At 36.5% G+C, this 21,931-nt stretch overlaps 1 protein-coding gene across 2 annotated transcripts in view; it reads left to right on the plus strand.

The window, feature by feature from the left end:
* ACOX3 (acyl-CoA oxidase 3, pristanoyl) overlaps positions 1–21,141 on the plus strand; it is a 33,880-nt gene extending 12,739 nt beyond the window's left edge. Inside the window, exons 9-19 of one of the 2 annotated variants that reach the window (XM_072336012.1) lie at positions 4,328–4,424; positions 4,806–4,988; positions 6,316–6,438; positions 7,964–8,084; positions 8,822–8,941; positions 9,555–9,668; positions 10,296–10,411; positions 13,176–13,350; positions 13,824–13,891; positions 14,336–14,422; positions 18,919–21,141. In XM_072336012.1, coding sequence (XP_072192113.1) covers positions 4,328–4,424; positions 4,806–4,988; positions 6,316–6,438; positions 7,964–8,084; positions 8,822–8,941; positions 9,555–9,668; positions 10,296–10,411; positions 13,176–13,350; positions 13,824–13,891; positions 14,336–14,422; positions 18,919–19,038 — 1,324 coding nt within the window. In that variant the 3' untranslated portion in view covers positions 19,039–21,141. The remainder of the gene's footprint in view (positions 1–4,327; positions 4,425–4,805; positions 4,989–6,315; positions 6,439–7,963; positions 8,085–8,821; positions 8,942–9,554; positions 9,669–10,295; positions 10,412–13,175; positions 13,351–13,823; positions 13,892–14,335; positions 14,423–18,918) is intronic. The other variant, XM_072336013.1, reaches the window with a different exon arrangement.
* Positions 21,142–21,931: the final 790 nt, after the last annotated feature.

A 21,931-nucleotide genomic window follows, 5' to 3' on the forward strand; every position in this document is an offset into this window, starting at 1 on the left:
TCTTCTAAATGGTTAATTTATTTATTTATTGTGTGTTCAGTAGTATTTCAGTTTCAGTGCCAGTAATTCATAAAGATTCTGCTACTGCTGTTTTAAGCATGGACCAAACAAAAGCATGCTCCTTTATAGTGTTTTTGTCTCTCAGTATTTATGCCGTTAAATCTTACTTAGATTTCCTAATGGTTGCAGTTGTTTTACTATGAAAGCAGGAGCTGTAAATTTTACAGCCTAAATAGTCTCTCAGAGCTTCATTTTACAATCCAAAGCAGAAGTTGGTGAAGATAAGTTGTACACTATGCTCCCTTGGGTTTTTGTTTCTACTCCCACACTGCCTTTTCCTTTGTGCTGGAACAAGCATTTGTGTAGCTGTGCACTGGACACAGCTAGGGAGCTGGAACTGTCTGAAAACTAATCTGACAAAAATACGGTCTGTTTTCATACAGATCATTTGTCAGGTCTGGTTCACTGCAAGGCCACAGAAGAGGCTGTTCCTGTACAGGAAAAGGGACAATACAGGGATGTAAATAAGACAGCAAGTACAGAGATCAGTCCTGCTTCTTAAGCAAATAATGATTGTCCATATTTTTTATTGCCCTCCAGCTTCTGGCCAGAGTCACAATCAATTGTATAAAGAGCAATAATAATGAAGCAGCTATGAAATAAAAATAATTGTTAAAAATGCCATAAGTTATCTGCATTCGTTATCATCAATCCTTATGAGCGGTGCCACTTTCAAAGTTAAACCAAATATTTTGTGAGACATATCTTGTATATTTGAAATTTAAGTCAAAACAGTGACTCTGCATCGTTGATGTTCCCCTGCTTTGACCTTTCCACCTAGTTTCTACAGTCAAACTGAAATATTGTATGGATGCATACAGTACTGAGCATGTTGCTAAGATGTTGCACTGCTGAAGAGAACTGCCTTATCCCCTCATTTTTGTCACTTTCCAGTACCTCAAAACTGCAAAGCTGCAGCCAGTACATCAAGATAGCTATCTCAGTAACAGGCACTGGCAGTACTAAAGGGAAAGGGGAGATTCAGATTTGGTCATGCACTTGTTTTATCATCATCAGAGCTAGGGCTTCACATCTGCAGTGCATTTCAGACAGTCTTTTTTGTTGTTTTTTGTTTGTTTTTTTTTTTTTTCTCAGCAGAGCTGTGTCAGCTCTTGACTTTTGCAGGAATCTACACACTCAGAACTCCTTGCTGGACTGGCACTTAAACTCACTCACTTTATGGTGAATGGGTCTTAGTGTCTCTGTGAAGTCTATTAAGATAGGATTAGGAGGCCTATGCTGTTTTAATACTACTATTGGGCATTTCTGTTGCAGACCTTCATTCTTAGATTAGTGTCCTGTTTATAAAAGCAGGAGCTTAAATTCTGCCTTGCAGATTTCCCCAGCTTGTCTGTAATTCTCAGCTGTAACCTTTCTGTGAGTTTCAGTATGGAATATGCAGTGTTTTCTTTCTCTTCTACAAATTTTTCAAGAATTATTTCTTCCCAAGGTTTACTGTGTCCCCAAAACAGCCATTGATTTCTAGTCTTCCATTCATCTGCTTTCTTTTTGTGCCTAGAAGGATGGAAGAAACTGTCAGTGTACCAGCTCTAACATAGTCAATAACACAAGCTGGCAGGAAACGTGTTTGTGTGGGTTTGAAATTCACCAAAGCATATTTGAGCTATTTGTACCATAGGTAACAGCTTATTAACTTAGTACTGGCAAAAGGAGCTCATGGCTTTTCCAGCTGCTCTTTTTTTTTTTTTATCAGCATAACTGCACACCAGATGAATTACTATTGCATGATTTAAAGTCAGGAAGATTAACTTTGCTTGAAATGTTCCCTAAACTCCTGGCCAGAGAACCCAAACAAAAATGCTACTATTGGAATAGTTTTTAACTCTGCTCTTCTAATCTAGGTGGAAATGTACGTAATACAGTTGTTTGACTCATGTATTAGATTTTGTAATATTCCACGTTTCTTTAATGCTCTGTGGAACATATTTGAAGTGACAGCTATCTGTCTTTCCTGAAGAGAGCTCTTAATCTCAGAAACACTAATTGCTATGTAGAAGAGGGCCCAAGTAGGGCAGCTTTCAAGCCTATGGTCTTGTCATCAACACGTGAAATGTAGCCATTTTCCAAACCTACCGGTACTTGATATCCCCATGACTGTATATACAGGTCAGTGATTGTAAGATATTTCTACTTTTCCTTGATTATTTAAGGAGATTTTCCCCTGAATGCGTTGACAGATGTGGTCTGTGTCTATTCACTATGCTTCCTAGGCTAATAACCTTTAGAAATGTAATAGTTGACTTCATTAAAGCTTACTATTTATTTTTAATATGTTCTGAGATCAAGTTCAAGTTGGCCGGGATGTCGAATGTTTTCAAATTGCAAAGTTGTTTGAGAAGGAGCATAACAGCAGTTGGCAGTCAAGTCACAAGGTTGCGTAGCTCCCAGGTCCTATAAGGTTCTGCTTTGATTGTCAACACTCATACTTATAGACAATGTATCATATTTCTTTGCTTGTGAGAATTTTCTATGGGATTTTTAATTGCTAGTTCCACCTCACTCCTACACTTCTCAACATTTTTGCCATTGTACCTGCCTCTGATTTGATAGCAGCTTACAGAAAAAAAAGGAAATAATAATCTCTAATGGCAATTATCAAAGAAAAAAAATCTAAACTTAAATTGTCTTAGTGTATGAGCTAATTTTCACATTCAGAAAGTAGGTTGTTATATAATAATATATAATAATTGGACATTTATTATTATGGTTCACTAGCTATGAAAAAAAGTGATTATAAGAAGAGTATGTCTTTTTAAATCTAAATGATTCTAGGTAACATTTAATAAGCTGCAGAAGTAGCTGCCTTGTACATATGTCTGACTGTAAGTATTTTCCAGTTATTAGTGTCTGCCTTACTATTTGAATACATTTGTAGCTTCTTATCTAATGCTTATTTTGTAAGCTCTTAGGAGCAAGCTCCTAGTTGTTCTGTGGATGTACAACTAGCAAAACACTGAACTAGGAACTTAAACATTGCCATACACATTCATTTGTAATTAATGTAGTGAGTAATAATAAAAATAACCCCTCTAGTTCTATCTAACGTGCATGCTATTGCTTAAAAAATAACAGTCACTATACATTTTTATGTGTGATGGGTTTCATTTGTTGTATAGAGAGTGGACGAAGTGAATTGAACCAAAAGATCCTTTTTGAATTAGACGTTTTACTTTCAGTGATAAGAAAAAATATTAACAAAGATGGATGCGACATTGTTTGTTAATGCCAGATTTGGTTCTATTATGAAGCAGCATTGTCTCACTGAAACATGCACTTAACAAAGTACTTCTTAGAATGGGTAAGTCCAGTTAGGATAGCCTGCTTTTCTCTGTGCCTAAGTCTGAAAATACTCTGTATCTCTAAGGCTGAATAAATTCAGTATGCAGCTATGTTTCCTTGGAAACAACTTGTAATTTTAAAGCATGTGCAGCAATGCATCTCATATGTGATTTGTTAATGTGAAAGACCTGGATCTCGTGGGCCTTATTAAGTAGATCAGCCTGTATTGGCAAGCAAAAGGAATTTGCTTTGATTACAAATACAGCTTTTCAAGTGCTATTAGATGCTGAGATATTAGTGAGTGGAGCAGATATTACTGCTGTTGAGCCAAGTTGTTTTGTCCATTTGGGTGAGACAGTTCATATGCTTTCTTCCTGAAGAATACAAAAACTTGGGACATTCTGCCAATTCTAATAGCTGATGCTAGAGTGTCACAGTTTAGAAAAGATAATGTCACTTGCTTTTAACAACTGAGATAACTCACTTGCCTATGTTTATGCAGACTGAAAGTTCATTTTAGGTTTGTGGGCTGTTGGTGAAAGTGTCTGTTGCACTGATTCTGTATAAGGTCTCTAGTAAGTAACTTTTAAGTAAGTTTATCTACTGTCCATCCACTTACAGAACACACATTACTCTTCCATTAGTTGTTCTTTTTTATGTATTCACTTATGGAGTTGCTCAAAAGGTCCCCTAAGTGCTCTTTTTTAAGCATCACCTTAATTATTGAAAAAACCTCGAGGTTAAGAGTGATAGCAAATCATTTCCCAGCTTGAACTTCTTCTGCTGCCCTGTGAAAGCCTTTGTTCTTCCAGGCATACTCTGTGAAAATTACTTCCCTGGCTTGATGGATTCACTGATAAGCACTGTGCCGTCTTGTTTTTGTTGTGACTTTTTTTTTCTCTCTAATGTAGAGATTCTACTCTACTTCAAGGTAGATTTTACATTATTTGTGTATTTCTTTGACCAGGTTTGCCATGTTCCACAATGTCAGGATACCTAAGGAAAACATACTGAATATAAGTGGAGATGTTTCACCTGAAGGAAAATACTCAAGTTCTTTCAAGGTAGGAATCAGTTTTGTTTCATTAATATAGTTCATTAAATATACAGAGGTTGAGCATGTGGCTCTCATAGGTTGGGATGCGCTTGATACCTTGACCTAAACAGCTGTGATGTGAATGCTGATATTCAAATGGGCTTTCAGAGATGACTCAATTCACCTAGTTGGTTTTACTGATTTCCTGCTATTTAAACCACCTTGGCAGTCCCATAGGAGCTTAGAGAAAAACTACTTTGGATTTTTTCTGAACAGCTTAACTGAATGTGTTCATAAATGAAAATTTCCCAGTCCACTGGGCTTCTGATCATCCTGCCAGAATTGTATCTTCGAGGCAGGCAATGAAGTATTAGCCTCACCATTTAGGCTGTGCCTTTTATTTATTTAGGATGTTAAGGAGCGTTTTAGTGCAGCTCTTGGATCCTTGTCCACTGGCAGAATTCTGATCACAGCAGTTTCTACGACCAATTTAAAGCTTGCCTTATCGATAGCCATTCGCTTCTCAGCAACTCGCCATCAGTTTGGACCGACTGATGAAGAAGAAATACCTGTTATTGAATATCAAACACAGGTAAAAACTTTGGACTTTGCACCTATAGGCTTTTATATAAAGACACGCAGATTTAGAGCTATTGCAAATCGAAATGGCGAGGCTGGTGTAGGTGACATTAAAGTTGTCTTTCTCGTCTGGAGTGTAGATTTTGGAATAGCTAAAATACAACAAAATATTCATATCTCTATGAAGTACCTTGAAACATCTGTCTTCTAAAACAATAAGCTTTTCTGTGAAAGACTCTTCTTTATGTGCACAAAAAAGTATTGATGAAGAAAATAGCATAAAAAATGTCAGTGCATCTTTTGCAATTATCCTGATTTTCTCTTTTTTAGACTTCATGCTTTAAAAGTATGCAAATCAATGCCATTCATTGTGGTGATATCCCAAGCCATCACTAATTTTGAGAGGAATATAGCCAGTATTTTTTTCCAAAGAATATGCGGGTGAAAAACACCATTTGATCTGAAAAAACAATACAACAAGAATAGTTATAGTAAACTGGGAAATAGTGAGAGCTTGAATCATCTGAAAGAGAAAGTTTACCACATAAGATACATTAAAAAAAACTTATCCAGTTTGTCCTTGCAAAGTGAATGTGTGTGGTTTTTTTCCCCCAGGCTTTCCAACTAGTCTTGCAACTTGGGAAGTTTTCAAAGCTTTCAACGAACTTTAGCAAAATCTGCTTTCTTTCCACCTTACTTTTATGAACCTGGAGCAACATCCCACTTCCTTAAGCCTCTGGTTTGCTCAGGTTCATCCTATTCTGTAGGCTATACTTGATGAACCTCTCCGTCCCTTCTTGCTTCCTTAAGGAGCTTCCGCTTTCCTTTACAGGTTTCCATCTGATTTGCACATTAAGATGTCAGTTTCTCTTCTATCCAGCCCTGTGTTTTTTTTCACAGAATTCAGCAAGGACGAACCTACATCAGCAATTAATAAAGAAGTGAAACAGTTACACCCTCTGTGGTGTTGATACTGAAGAAACATATGAATCATGACTGGCCCCTGGCATGCCAGACATTCTATAAACACAGAGAAAAAATATGTCATTGGTCCCCAAAGTTACAGTGAACTTTTGCACTGGTTTAACAGGATGTTTATCAGAAATTTGTAAAATTCATGGACTGAGAAAGCATAACTGTAATTAATTTATAGACTAGTTACACTTAATTATGTTTATAAATGGTTATTGCTAAGCTGTCTTCACCATAAAATACAGTTCTTCAATTTGAACAAAGTAAAACGAATGTTGTTTCAAAATTATGAGGTATTTATGTGTATAAAACTGTAAAGTATATATGTTTATCAATTAGTAATCAAATCTATTTACTTATTGTTTCAGCAATGGCGTCTTCTTCCATATCTAGCTGCTGCATATGTATTAGATTATTTCTCCAAATCACTGTTTGAGAACTTCGTGGAATTTTATGCAGGTTTATTGACAAAGCAAAGAAGTCAGAGACAGGTGAGATATTTACATATTTCCTCTTAGATGAGTTCTTTCTACAACAGACTGGAAACTGTTAAAGTGAAGAACCTACTTAGAAGTCATCTTATGATCAAGAATGACATCTCAGAAATGTAGTAATGCAAAGCGATGGATAAAGCTGCATTCTGAAAAGCACCCAGATGAGTTTTGATGGAGTGTTTAAAGTTTTATTGGCTTCGCTGGTATTTAAGACTATGTTTCTTCACAGAACTGTTTATTGTAATTATATGATAATATAAATTCAGTTTATGACTTCTGTGAATATGGTACTGCAGAAGGTATTTATCAAAAACTTTTCAAATTGATGCTATTATTAATTACTGTACAGACAATGTAAGTCTGGTTTGAATTTGCAATTCATATTCAAGCACTAGAAAATACTCTTTTGGAGAAAAACATTAAGATTTTTGAGTCTTAATGCTGAATTTCTCAACCACACTTAGTCCATCAAAAGTTACCCCTTCATAAATGAAGTAGTTTGATGTATTGCTCTCTGTGCAAGGACTGATTCTCAGCCAAAATAACTGCAGAATGAATTTTTATAGCATATAAATTATATACATGTGTTTAAATCTTGACAGTTTTAACTCTTAGGGCCTACACAGTGGCTGTGTATTGCTATGATCATTTAAACATTCATATTTTTCCTGCTAAAATAAGGTCTGTGATGGATTTCTGTGCTAGTGGTTAGATATTCTAACAGAAGAAGTGTCTTTTCAATTGTTTAATGTTATTTGATTGTTTAATGTTTTATCTGTAGAGATCTCCAGTGCAGTCACTAATGTTAGGCAAAATACTGGCCTTCAGAGACAAACTGTAATAGAAAAAATCTGATTCTTGACAATTATAACAATTTAATCCCTATGAATTCCTTCTGTTCTAGAGGAGATCAAAAGAAAAAAAAAAAAAAGAAAAAGAAAAGAAACAAACAAAAATGGAGAATTTCTCTCAAATTGTCTTTGGTAGTTTTAACCCAGCATCTCCAGAAACTCTTTGTAATGTGGAACTTCCAAGCATTCTTTCAAAGGAAGGCCATCATTAGTAGTATAAATGCAGGCTACAATAATTCTTCAGAACTTTGGGTGGGACCATTGAAATTTTCAGATTCTTGGCAAAAGTGGTGCTTTAAAGATCTATGAAGACCATGGAAGGCAGTAAATAATGTAAATATCCCCTTGTTGACCTGAGTGAAAGGGATTGTTTATATCACAGAGGAGGCAGAAGCTTTCTCTGGATATGCTTCAACCACCTGCCACTCCATCCCTGGGAGGTAATCAGGGAGTTATCCCATGCAATACCATGTCAGCTAGCACATCCCAGCCACCTAACCGTATGTCCATTGCCTGCAATGTTTCCTGTCCCATATGAGAATATTAGTATCCAAAAGCTTTTGTGGCAGGTTACTCTGGGGGGAAGGAAAATGCAAAAGGAAAAAAAATGCTCTACACTTACATAGATCTCAGAAAAATTATCACTGACTTGTAACTTGATTTTCACAAAGGCTGATTTGGGACGTGAGATTCATGCCTTATCTGCTGCCAGCAAACCACTGTCTTCTTGGACTGCTCAGCAGGCAGCCCAGGAGTGTCGAGAAGCTTGTGGAGGACATGGTTACCTTGCCAGTAAGTCACAAACTGCTACATGCACTGATCAGAAGGAGAATGTTTACATTCACATGTAATTTGGCTGCTGTTCAGAGAGTCATAGAATGATTTGGGTTGGAAGAGACCTTAAAATCATCTAGTCTCAACCCCCACTGCTATAGGCAGGGACACCACCTACTAGACAAGGTTGCTCATAGCCCCATCCAGCCTGGTCTTGAATGCTTCCAGGGAGGAGGCATTCACAACCTTTCTGGGTAGCCTGTTCCAGTGTCTCACCATCCTCAGTAAAGAATTTTTCCTAATATCTAGTCTAAATCTATGTCATGGTGTCTGAATTTTAGGAATATGTTTAAAAAGGGCTTTTTCCACTCACATCTGTATTTTAACATTTATTTTATACCTGACAGTACCAAAAAAAAAAAAGAAAAAAAGAACCTTAATCTGTGCAGTATCTACACCAGCGTTTGAAAAGAGTAAGAGTCTGTATGATTTGGTTTTAGTTCCAAAAATAAAGATACAGATTATACTGAGAATTCCCCTTCTAAAATGAATGCCACACTTTTCTAAAGTCTTCACAATATATTCATTTTCACAAACTGAACAGTGAAATTCCAAGCTCATATGTTGGTAAGAATGTCTGTACATACAGGAGCAGACAACTGTTTTACACTTTGTCACAGAACAATTATTTAATCCCTCATAGTCTAGACTGATGTATAACTACGTATTAAAATGTGCACTTTTTTTTCATAAAGTGAATCGTCTGGGTGAAATCCGGAATGATAATGACCCAAACTGCACATATGAGGGAGATAACAATGTCCTGCTTCAGCAAACCAGCAACTACTTAATGAGCTGGATGAATTGCATTAGAAGTAAGTTTTCATTCTGGAATCATGTGTTGGACTCAGCAGTGAGTAGATAATGGAATTAAGAGGTATTTTCTGTCTCAAAGCAACTGATAATCATTTAATCATTTTGTAGAGCATAAATAATGTGCTACAGACTCCATCATATGATACATTCACACATCCACAGATATGGGCTGCAAGAAATGTTCTCAGTCTTGCAGAAGCTGGTTAGAAGTTTAGCAATCCCTAATTAAGTCAAGTAATATTTATTGGGAAGTGCAGTTTAGTTCAGTGAAACTACTCCTAACGTTGCTATAAGCCATATCACCTGACTGTAGCAGTCAGCTACTCTGGCAGTACACTTTGTAGTTCTATAGATAAATGATTTTGTTTCAGTTTCCTAGCAGTTTTTCACTGGCTAGAAAAGTTAGTGATAGGAACTGAATCTTACAGGGCTCATAGGCAGAGATGACCGTTTCTTCACCTCTTGTGCACCAGTTCACATTGGCCTGGAGTAGACCATAATGAGTATTGTGTCTTAGTTGCACGTGACCTATCATGGCTTTATAGTAGACTTTTAGTTCCAAAGAGTGATTTGTTTTCTTGTAAGTAATTTTTATTTTCTTTGGTTTTTCAGATGAAGTGCCTTTTGAATCTCCTCTTGGAACAGTAAACTTTTTGCAAGACTACCACCATATCATTGGCTGGAAATTCAAAGCCAATAGTGTTGATGATTGCATGGACTCCTCAGGTAGCCTTTTGGTGTTGTTCAACTCATACTAGATCTTAAATTCCTTTCAGATTCAGATATTTGAGATTATTAGGTATTTGTCACATCACTATTTGATGACTTTCTTTGTACTAAATGTATTAAAATGCATTTCCTTTTTAAATAGCTTTCTAGAATAGCATTTTTGATCTAGGCTTTTTGCTGCTATACTACTGTTTTCAAGTGAAGGGGTAGGTTCACAAAATGTAGATCTATTTCTATTCTTATATTTTCAGAAGAGAGTAAGTAGCCTGTAGACCTAAGTCTTAATACAGGAGAGAATATAATAAGGTAGAAAGTTTCATGAAATCAGAAAATACTTGTCTCAAAACTGAGCTGTGTATATACCTTGTCTTTTAGATTTGGTTCAGTTGGAACTAGTGTATGGACAGGCATGGTATGTCATCACTGTATCTTTACAATCCATCTTATTCAGCATTTATTTATTCCAGCTGCAATAATAGCCAAAGTATTACATTAATGGATTAATTAGAAACACCTTCACATTTCATCTCAGATAACAAATGAGACTGCAGCAGAATCTGCATGTCAATTCTAGCATTATAAACGTCAATATTAACAATTCTGGCTTTCTTCCCTTATGCACAGTTCCTTTAGCAGCATATAAATGGCTGGTTTGCTACTTGCTCCGAGAAAGTGACCTAAAGCTGAGAAAGGAGAAGCAGTCTGGATGCAGTGATTTTGAGGCAAAAAACAACTGTCAGGTAGTGCTTATTCAGCTTTCCTATTTTACTTGCTTATTTTCGTCTACATTTGCCAGATGCTGTTTTTTTTTATCTTGTGTCATTAAGTAAAATTTCCTCAAGCACAAAGCAGCAAATCATCTAACTAATAATATATAATTATATATATATAATGTATAATATATATATAATTATATATTAATAATATATAATTCCTGTCCATTTGCATTGTACTGAACATGATAGAAAGAGGACAGTTATGGTCAGCAGAAGTTTTCCAAGATATATTTCCTTTCAGAAAAGTTGCAGGCATATGCTGAGTGGTGTGTGTAAGTATGGTATCACAACTTCTGAAAACTAAATCTACTGCTATTAAATCTACTGCAGCATCTGATTATTACATCTCCATCTGCTCTTGTGGCCAAATACATACTATAGGAAAAAATCTTGCTCTGGCAGGTAGGTAAACTAGATGACCTAATAGGTCTTTTCCATCTCCAATTTCTATAGTGCAAAGTACTCATGAAAGATACCAGACTGACAGCATTGGAACCTGAAAAGGAAACATTGACAATCTACAAATAGCAGATCCACACTCTCACAAGAGAGTTTTAACAGCTAGTAGTGGCTTAACTCCAAATTTCACTTTATATCCCTAAAGTCCCCAAATTCTTCTGTTACCTCCATGAGAAACTGGCTTGTATCCAAGAAAAGAAAACTTGCCATTTGTCACTGAAAAAAGAAATCTGTTCCCTGAGATGGGCAGTGTGGCTTCCCTTACCTGCAAAGCTCATTAAAAGTGGGAAGGAATATTTATCTCTTCACCTATAAAAAGCCAACCTGCCTTCAAAAAGGGATGATATCTATAAAACCAGTGGTAGAGGAAACCTTTCCTATTTTAGCCCTTGAAGCAGCCTATTAGAGATGCCATTCTGGGTCAAATTCAGAATGAGAGTTGCCTTCTAGTTGAATGCAAAATAAGATCTAGAAATTCAAATCTGATTGCTTGTCACCTGTCCAACTCTTTTAAGGCTGATGCCAGAGTCAGAATGTTAGAGAAGACGGCCTGCACAGCAGTATGAATGTTATTCACCTCACTTCTCTTTTATGTTCATTGTGCTAAAATGTAAAGAAATGTAGGCACACAACTGCTTTTCAGATAGGCTTTGATACAGCCCAGGTCATTAGGTTTTCTTTTTGTCCTACAATTTGTCTCTGGGACAAGAGGATTTGTTATTTTAAACAACATACCTCAAAAACATCCAGAAACGATTTCCAATCTGTGCTTTAATTCATATTCGATTTTAAAGTTTCTGAGCATGAAGAAACACGTCTGTCAGCCCAGTGGCTGACTAATACACACAGTGTTTTCTCTTGGTATGGTAGATCTGGAGGAGATTCCTAACCTATGTTCCAAGGCAGGAAGGTAAAAGTGCTTTATATTACTTCTCTTTAATGTTTCACACTGGCTGGAAGATTACCAACCTCAGAAAGTGGAAGATCCATTTATTTTCAGCCAGGATATGGATAGAAATAATATGAAATGTAAGTAAAGGTATAGGAGGAAATAGAATTTATAGGAGAGAAGAATATGAAATTAATTCTTAATGCTTCATTTGGAATATTGAGACCTATCTCAATGTCATTAGAGAATTCATATTGCAATGTTCTGATATAAATGAGTTCACCTAGTAAGGGGAAAGTCATCCCTAAACTTGCAGGGAGTAAACATTTTGCAATTCAAACTTGCATCTGAGATTGAACCAATGTATGCCAGTGTACTGCTATCAAGAAAGAGACAGTGATCTTTGGAACATTCCTTTTAAAATCTAACAATAAATTTAAATGTAAAGGTGATGCAAGTATTTTTTTAATATAAAAACAGGAAAACTAATTGAACAATTCTAAATGATACAAACTGAATAAATGAGCTAAAAAGCAAGCATCACTTCTTATCAGTGCAACAATCAGCCACAATGATTCCATATTCCACTTCTGTTCATCAGGTCATATGTTTTCAGTCAGTCTACTTTATCATAGGACATGCACCATCATACCTTAAGGGTGAAGTATATAAAAGTAGACAAGTCTTTCTATGTGAGTACAATCACTTAAGGTTATATATTTCATATTAATAGTGACTATGAAGCGTTGACTTGCCTTTCTGATCAGATAGTTGTCAAGGATTAGTTGGATAGTTCCTTCAAAATATATTGTACTGAATCCACTCATGCTAACATGATCAAATTTTATTAATTGAATGAGCTGTAGTAAGTTTTCAAGGGCTTACTGAACCCATTATCATCTTTATAAGTTTCTAGAAAAATGTAAGCCTACCTTATTTATTGTTGAGTTGTGTAGGTTTATTGATGACCTTGAACTGAGCAGATTGGATTTTTCCTGGTCTTCTCTCTAATATACCTGCTTGCTCCTCTTCAGTCTGGGTGCAACAAGCACTGCCAAACCACTGTTTATGTTTTAGGTGTACAATATGTGTTCCCTTTAGATTGTTAAGACAATACCCAAAATGGAAAGCAGTGGAAAATTTGGATCTCGTTTCTTAGGGATGTTTCACGTGGCATTTTATGACTGAACTTTGCGAAGAAATTGTGGAAAGGCTTTACTCCTAGAGTTTCTTTTTAGACTTCATTTAATCTCAAGCTGTATCAACAGATCTAAGTCAAGAAATCTCCACTAATATCACCACAGAAACACTATTTTGCAGCAGCTGGGAATTGTTTCCTTGTATTTTGTTGCTCAGTATCCTTCTCTGCTTTTTCCTAAGGTGTATTACTGTCGATCATTAGCCATTGCTTTTATTGAACAAACAGTCTTACAGAGATACCACGACTACACTCATGATCCCAACATACCATCTACTCTGCAGCCAGTGCTTAAGAATCTCAGTGCTCTCTATGGACTCTGGTCTTTAAGTAAACATCTGGCTGTGCTCTATCAAGGTGAGACAATTCCCTGAGTACACTGTGCATGCCGTTTTATAATAGCCCTATCTTAAAGTTTAGAGACTTTTTCCCATGTTGTATTTTAGCAAGGGGAGGGACACATTATTAGGATTTAGAGTATAGCATTTTCTTATTGCCCACACAATTTAAAACATTCATCCTGGACAGAATTTTCAGGAGCAAGAATCTGGAGCTAGAAATTAACCCAGAATACTCTCAGCTTAGAGATGATGGAAGGCTCACAAATTTCATCATGATTAAGTGCGTGGGGTAAAAGCAGAGGATCCAAATGTCTTAGCCTAATGGTTTTGCAATCATCTCATTAATAAAAGGCAGTAAATGCAATTACAGAGGAGCATCTATTTAGTCTCAAATACCGGATGGATAAACTCCTTAGTAAAAGGGTTTTATCAGTGTAATCTTAATTGCTCTAAGCTTCTTTGAAAACTTCATTGTGAATATATTTGCAGGTGGCTATGTTTCAGGTGAACAAGCTGGTAGATTTATTCAAAATGCTATTCTGGAGCTTTGTAGCAGGGTAAGTATTTCAATATTGTTTGTTGTGCTTAAATAACAATAAAAATAATAAGAGACATAACATTTATTCCATACTTGGGGGAGTAAGTTAGGAGGATATTGACTCAAGAGTTTCTGAATAACTGGATGTAAGAGAAGATTAGTAACTGATTGACCCTAAATCAAGTCCTATTTCATTTACTTGAAAAAGAGAAAAAAATATAACTTAAAAAAATAAAGATCTTTAATTTGTTGTCATTGGAAAGACAGCAAATGCTATTTATTTCACTGCTGTGTTAACTCATGAATTGGTTTTGTCAACAAAAAAGCTTTTAAGACTGCATCATATTTTTCTTCTATAAGTAAAATAATAATCAAGAAACCACCTTTATGCTGCTCTGTAGTTCACGGGTAATCATAGACTACTACAGAAGTTGCCAAATGTGTGTATTTTCTTTTTAAACAGTTGAAAGATGATGCAGTTGCCCTTGTTGATGTCTTTGCTCCTCCTGACTTCATTCTCAACTCTCCCATTGGTAAAGCTAACGGGGAGGTAAGACTTCTTGTGCTTTATATTTATACCTTTTATTCTTGTGTTATTCATAAAGGGAATGTGCACAAAGGGACAGAAGCAAATTTCCTGCTCCTCATTTTCTCTTTGTATTCTAATGCTACTAGGCTTTTGCTGTCTGCTTCAGTTGGGAAACTTTGGTCTACAGTGTTTTAACTATCTGACTTCTTTTGGTCCTGAAATAGTTGTACAAGGTAGCTGTTCTTTTTCTTTTTTTTTCCCCTTTTTTATTTTTTTCTCTTTTTTTCCCCTCCATTATCTACTCTTTTGCAATAAACAATGCAATTCCACCCATATATGCTAAAGCCAAAATTTCCTCAGCCACTGATTGTTATGGCTTTGCTTGGCTTTGAGGTATATCCCTGTCATAACTTTATTTATCTGAACTATATTTTCTGCTCAGGAGAGTCTTGAGTTCCTAAAAAGAGTTCTGTTTCAGACTTCTACTTACCAGACTCTGGAAGAGTGAGGTCCAAATTCCATTTTTTTACCCAGGCAAATTTGTGAATGTGATCACAGAACACATAACTCATCTGAATGCATATTTAATCACTAAAAACAAACCATCTCATAAATGATGATAAAGTACACAGAACTTCACAAATGAATGTATAGGTATTTTGTACTTCAGTGGAGGAAATCGGAGTGTTCCTGGTGGTTCACACCTGTGGAATTTTAACTGAATCACTAGAGTGTTTTTCCCAAAACACCTCTACTTTCAGCCTAAAGCTTCTCCTCATAGTGTTGAACTGAAGGAGAACTGAATTCTTTGACCTAAGCTCTTTTGGGAAAGCTCTTTAGCTGTTTATATGCATTTTCAGGAGTCTGAAGTGCACATAGATTCCCAAAGAAAAACTATATGTCTGATTTAATCTTGGGTACACCTGTAGATCCATCAAAAATTAGCACTTGTTCTTTCAGAGCATTTGTAATTCTTTGGAACATGACTGTTCAAGGTGCTTACAAAACAGCGCTGCGAACATCCTGTCATCTTCCCTGAGCTGCCATTGCAGACTTCTGGTGTATAGGTTGCATTGAACAAGCAGTTCCCTAGTCACTGTCCATTCATGACTTAGAAACCTGCCTCCACTTGAAGAAGACACTGCTGTGGAGAAACCAGAATGATGAGTGTGTGGTCAGGAACTCAAAGTACAATCCTGTCTTTGCAACAACAGTTCTCAGAGTGCCTTTGGTCAAATGCGCTTTTCGCATACCAGCTTCCTTCCTGTCATTCTCTCAGTCATTCCACAACTGAAGGAGAACTGTAAGTTAGCACAAACATGTTGCTCTTTCTACTCATGCCTTTGAGGAGAGGCAAGCTATAATCACACTGATTCATAAAAACTGAAGAAAACAAAGCATAAATGAGAATATTCAAGATAAAAATGTTTCTACTGTGGATTCTGTATAATTCTGAAGAACTTCAGTTATGCATAAATAATTTTCTGTTTGGGCTGCAATAACTGAGCCTTTTAGTTGAACAGGAAACAGTGGAGTGTTCCACCTCAGCATAGTGACTTACTGTGGCTGTTACTAGCCAGTGTTACTAGCATTTAATGACAGATCTATCCTTTCAATTATTCAATTACAATTAAATATTTAAAAATATAATTATTTTTCAAGACAAGAAGAAATTGGTTCATTTGTTTGTTTGTTTCACTTGATTTGTGATAGATTCACATCTCTTCCTTACTCTCACTGTTCTACTCTGCTTTGACCATCTCAGAACTACCTGTCAGGAAGTGCTTCCCAACTGTCATCCCATGCAGTATGTGGCAGTTTGGTACTAACCAGTACAAGGGTCAACATTATTATAGGGATCTCTGATTTTAATACAGATTTGAATGAATATGTTTTGTCAGCAGCTCTCCTTTCTTTAATGAGTGTATAACCTATCCTCTAGTTCTGCCATATCCTTTCAGAGTTGTCATAACCAGACCTATGAGTACGATTCAGGATGTGGTTGTACCATGGATTTGGCTTTGCGAGGTCATGGTGCCTCTTTGCTTTGTTTTTTTTCTCTTTTCTTTTTTTCTCCTGGCATATTTCAAGAGCTGTGTTTCATTGCAGAGCCTCAGCAAACCAACATTCTTGCTTACTGGCCAACCCTATTCAGCAGGCCAAGATGTGGGATAAGTGTTATGTAGAGACTGATGTCACAGTACAGCAGTTTCATTTAGCATGGAGAGACCCTGCAGAGAATCACTGCAGCCTGGGGAGACTGCCAGGAAGTTTGACAGGATTGCTGAGTCAAGTGTACACAATGCTTTTCAGTACTCTTTGTCTGTGTCTTTATGTCAAAGTTGATCATTGTTCCCATGGTGATCAAGAAATAAAGAAGGCAGCCCAGATGTTAAAGAGACGCTGACCTAACAGAGTGATTACTCTGGTAACCCAGTCTCTACAAATAAATGTGGAAGGGCTTGCTCTGCTTATCAAACCACCTCAACAAAAGGATCATAATTATCACTGGAAGCCTTTTTTTTCCTTTCTGTAGATTTTTGAGGCTTAAATTAATGAACACTCCCAAGCTAATTCTGAAAGAAGGAACATCATACGAAGACTCTAAGGATATCTGTATTGGCCAAAAGCCCATTTGTACCTAATAGTCTCTCTCACGTAAAAGTTGTGGATGCTATAGCCAAGAATATCAAATATGGGGTAAATACACAGTAATCTGATCCTGAGATACTACCCTCGCTCTAACAGTCAGATGGAGATTGCTTATCAGTAGCTGATAAAGCTGTCATGTCATGGATTTGACTTGCCTCTCTTTGGGTTATTTTGTGCACTCTAACAAAAAGTTTGGGTTGATTTCTTCCACTAATACAAAAGCCATAGGGACTTATTAGTGTTAGGGATTACTGTTAATACTGTTACTATTAGGAATTTGGGACTGTTTTATTTCTACGTATATCACTGAAGTTAATACAATGTATACACTTCTTACAGACTTTCTTTAGTTTATTAAAGCAATCGTGAAACAGTGATATCAATTTATTCTAGAGACCATGTATCTTCAGCTCAGCAGCATGGCATCTTGGGACTTCTGAAACCATCAGACAGCTTTACCTGCATTTATTGCAGTACAGACTTTGAACAATGTGAGACAAGCAGATAGGACTGCAAACAGCACTGATTTCCTACTGTACTAAATACTTGCTAAAGTCTTTGCAAAGTTATTACATCATATTGAGAAAGTAATTTCAAGTTGTGATATCCAACCCATCTTCCGTAGAATTCAGGAAGGATTTCTGAACTGCCTCTAAGTCTGTGTCTCTTAACTTGTGCAAATATTTTCAGTTCTAATTTGAAAGAGGCTACCAGCCATTTGGTCAAAGATAATACTTAATAAAACTCCTGCCTCCTAACTGTGTTGGTTCCTATTCACTGCTATCTTTGCAAGTTATCAAAAATGAATGCAATCATTTTAGTACATATTCTGGAGTGATTTTTGCCACAAACCACAGATAATAAAGTTTCCAAATTTATAATGGATAGCTGTTAGTACTAAGAATTCAGATTTTATTTAAAAGAAGCTTTAATAATCTGGACAACATTTCCCCATAGAAGCGTGATATCTCCATGATTATTTCAAGTTTAAGTAAAAAATGTTAAATAATGAGCTTGGAATGGATGAAATACTGAAATTTAGCCAATGTAATCACAGTGAAAATGTATTTAATATTTAAATGACTTTATGTAAATCACCACAAATGCACAGGGCCAAGCCTCCTTTTCAAGTAGGTGAGAAGCTTTCCACTTTACATCAGTGACCATGTTTATACTACATACACTAATGTGGTATTGTACTGTACTCAGCCTTTCTGCTGAAGATACAACCGTCACCTTTCTATAATGTTATTTAAAGTTTTGAGCCTAAGTGAATTATGACCTGCAAATATTTCTAAAATCACATCTCTGCAGAATTGACTTCCTGTGTACTTTTTATAACTGTTCCACATTAAATTTCAAATTGATGAAGAGTGATGAGCTAACAATCTGCTTCGAAGAGAGGAATTTCTTATATCCAGACCGAGCAGTCCACATCTGGAAGATAAGTTATGTTACGTTTCAGAAGTGTATTGAAATAAAGGTAAAAGCAGACGTGAGTGCTTTCAGTCTTCAGGTTTGGACAGAGCAAAGATTAGCTTAGTTTAACCTTGCTTACAGGATTCTGCTCTTGATAATACAACTCATGTCAAATTGCAAATAAAAAGTTGTAAGGATTACTGTTCTTAATCCAAGGATGGTGGAAATGACTTATACAAATACCCGATTCTCACAGTACTTTGAAATTTTGCACTTTATCTTTGCATTTACTCTTATCTGTGCATAATTATTCACACTGATTACCTAGAAACTCAGCCACAGTCTCGTTTCAACCAGTGTGTTTGATAATCTATCATTCAGAAATTTTCCTGGTTTTATTTTCTGTGTAAGTTAGTTTTCTTTTTTGTTGTTTTGTTTTTTTCCAGTTATATAAAAATATGTGGGCCGAGATCCTTCAAGGCAACAAAGTTCTGAACAGACCTTCATGGTGGGCAGAATTTTGTATTAATAAGCCTGTTACAGGAAGGCTGAGTTCAAGATTGTAAACCAAACGACTTGAAAGTGGCTGGAGGATAGGCCTGAGATGGACACCGTATTTCAGACATCAGGAGGAAATGGGTCTGTGTGTCAAACACTGATAGAGATTTTCATCAAGAAGCGCCAAGTCTTAAAGTAACTTTGAAATATAGTCCAACTCTTCTCAAGGACTCTTAACATAATAATGACAGGAGTGGGAGCAACACATCTGCAGGCTGTTCATATTTACTCAAATGCAAAGAATGAAGATTCGTAGTGATTATTTCTTTGAAGAGTTTATGTAAGTAAAATGTTCCAGTCATTCCCTTCTCTTCACAGGCATATTATAGAAGTTAGATAATTAATAAACATTTCCATTAGGGTTCATGAGCAAGATGAATAAAGGTATTTTTTTCAAGATTCTAGGATAATATTATGAAAATGAAAGGGAATCTGAGGGAAGAAAGGAAAAAGGCATCAAGAACACCAAGAGTGAGAACCCTTTAGAAGGGGATGGGAATCATTTCCCACAGCTGTTTTAAGTCCTCGAGGCACTTCTGATTTACTTCATATGCTCTATGTTAAACAAATGGATTGTCCTTTCAATGCAGAAGAGGGCTGGATTTTTAGATAATCTGCCTTCATATCGTGTACATACAAGTAATTGAACGTGACTCATAAATACATTTTAAAATGTATGAGAGTGCAAACAAAAAACTCTTGAATATGTTCTTTGCTGATTGTAACATTTTCTGTACTGCGGAACTAATGTCAAGCTTGGGATACAGTGACAAACAGAAATTGCACGTATGTTTTGGGTCAGAATTTACTCATATGGGTTGTAATAAATACAGTGTTAGAAGAACACATGATAGTGATGGGCTTTATTGAATGTATGGGGATTTTTCTCTTTCAGCTATGCTAAGTCTAAGATAATTTTAACTATTATACTTCTTTTCAGAAATGGAACAGACTAACAGAATTTTGAAAATTTGAATATTTGATGCTGTGAAATATATTTAATATATGCTATGAAAACCTGGTTCCTGCTTTCCTTTATTGTGTACATGAAGTGATGTGGTTGTTTTACCCAAATTCTGTTTTCCTTTTTTTAAGTAGACAATATCAATATAAAGTGAATATTTATCATGTGCAAGTTGAGTATTACTTATGATTAACTATGGCTGATTTTTAGCCTGGGATGCTAAACAAGTGTGAGTTATTTGAATGTTGAAGTTGACTTGAGCAGAATCAGATTCTTTATGGAATTTTACAGTGTCAGTATTTGAAAGTTTGTAAGGAAGTAATTACACACAGTGCGATCAGGGAGTTCTGTAGCGACTTCTGCAATTCCATCCAAATCTCACAGAACAAAGGCAACATTTCTTTCATAGAATCATAGAATTACCCAGGTTGGAAAAGACCTTGAAGATCATCAAGTGCAACCATGGCCTAACCAGTACCCTAACTCTAACAACCCTCTGCTAAATCATATCCCAGAGCACCACATCCAAATGGCTCTTAAACACATCCAGGGATGGCAATTCAACCACCGCCCTGGCGACCTCTTCTACTACATAACTACCCTTTCTGTAAAGCAGTGTTTCCTAACATCCAACCTAAACTTGCCCTGGCACAACTTGAGGCCATTTCCCCTCATCCTGTCACTTGTCACCAGTGTGAAGAGACTTGCCCCACTCTCACTGTAAGAACCTTTCAGGTACTGGACGAGGACGATAAGGTCTCTCCTCAGCCTTCTTTTCCCCAGACTAAACAGCCCCAGCTTCCTTAGCCTCTTTTCATAGGGTCTTTGATAGAGAATGCATTGAAAGGACAGTGTTACCATCTCTGAGTACCCGGAGGTGCTGTTTTCTCTGAAATATTTTGCTTTTCTAAGAATGTCCAATAGGTGGCATCTTCCAGTGGGGGAAAAAAAAAAGCTCTCAGTGCTTCGTAATGACACAGTCTCTTCCTGCCTCGTTCCACATGGATGGGAAGAAGGAAAATAAAGCGGCAGAGCTATATATAAACCTACCAGAGCTGTATATAAACCTCACATACAGGCTAGAAGTCTATTTGTGAGGCCTTTGTAGCCCAGAAGAAAAGGAGTGCTGGGTCCATTTTCTTAATCCAAAAAAAAAGAGAGAAATCAGATGTGCTGTAATAGAACTGAAGGCACAGCAAGCCCCACAAAACACAACAGGAGAAAGAATCATATCTCCTCTGTAGAAATATATCCCTAAATAGTTCCTGCTAACTTTATTTATTACTACTATTTAGTCAGCAACCATAAGACCTGATGAAAGCTGAGCTGTGCTGCGCTGATAAGGATTGTACAGAGTGACAGGGAAGTGTGCTGTTTGTACTGTAAAGCTCCTAACCTTGACTAGAGCAAGTACTGCATGGAGTCCATCGGGAAGAATATGATTATGGGCATTTAGAATTGCATACTCACTAAAATGTGATGCTTATGGACACTAATATGAACTGTGCAAGTCATCCACACAGCTTGCACCAAATTAAGAGCTTCGGCAGGGTCCTTGAATATCCATACAGTTCATGGAAGGAGTTGGCCACCTGAACATATTACCACGCTCTGGATCACAAAGTGCCAAAGCTGGAATAAGTAAAAGTGAAACAGGTGTACAAGAAAACCATAGGGAGCTGCTCTTTGTAACACCCCACATCTGTGTACCCCCACGCAGGGACTTTGCAAGCCAGGTGGTCAGCAGCTGCTGGACTTTATATGCTGCCAGCAGAGGCTATCATTTCCATTTACTCACATCCAGTACAAAGCCACAGTGCAATAAGAGTCAGGCTCATTCTGTGAGCTCAATAATTATCAAAGTCTTAATATATTTTAAAAGAATATCTACGTGAAAAAACATTCTTTAATCAGTGAATACTATTAATTTCTGACTT

Source organism: Excalfactoria chinensis, chromosome 4 (assembly GCF_039878825.1).
Source record: "Excalfactoria chinensis isolate bCotChi1 chromosome 4, bCotChi1.hap2, whole genome shotgun sequence".
NCBI classification, from domain to species: Eukaryota; Metazoa; Chordata; class Aves; order Galliformes; family Phasianidae; genus Excalfactoria; species Excalfactoria chinensis.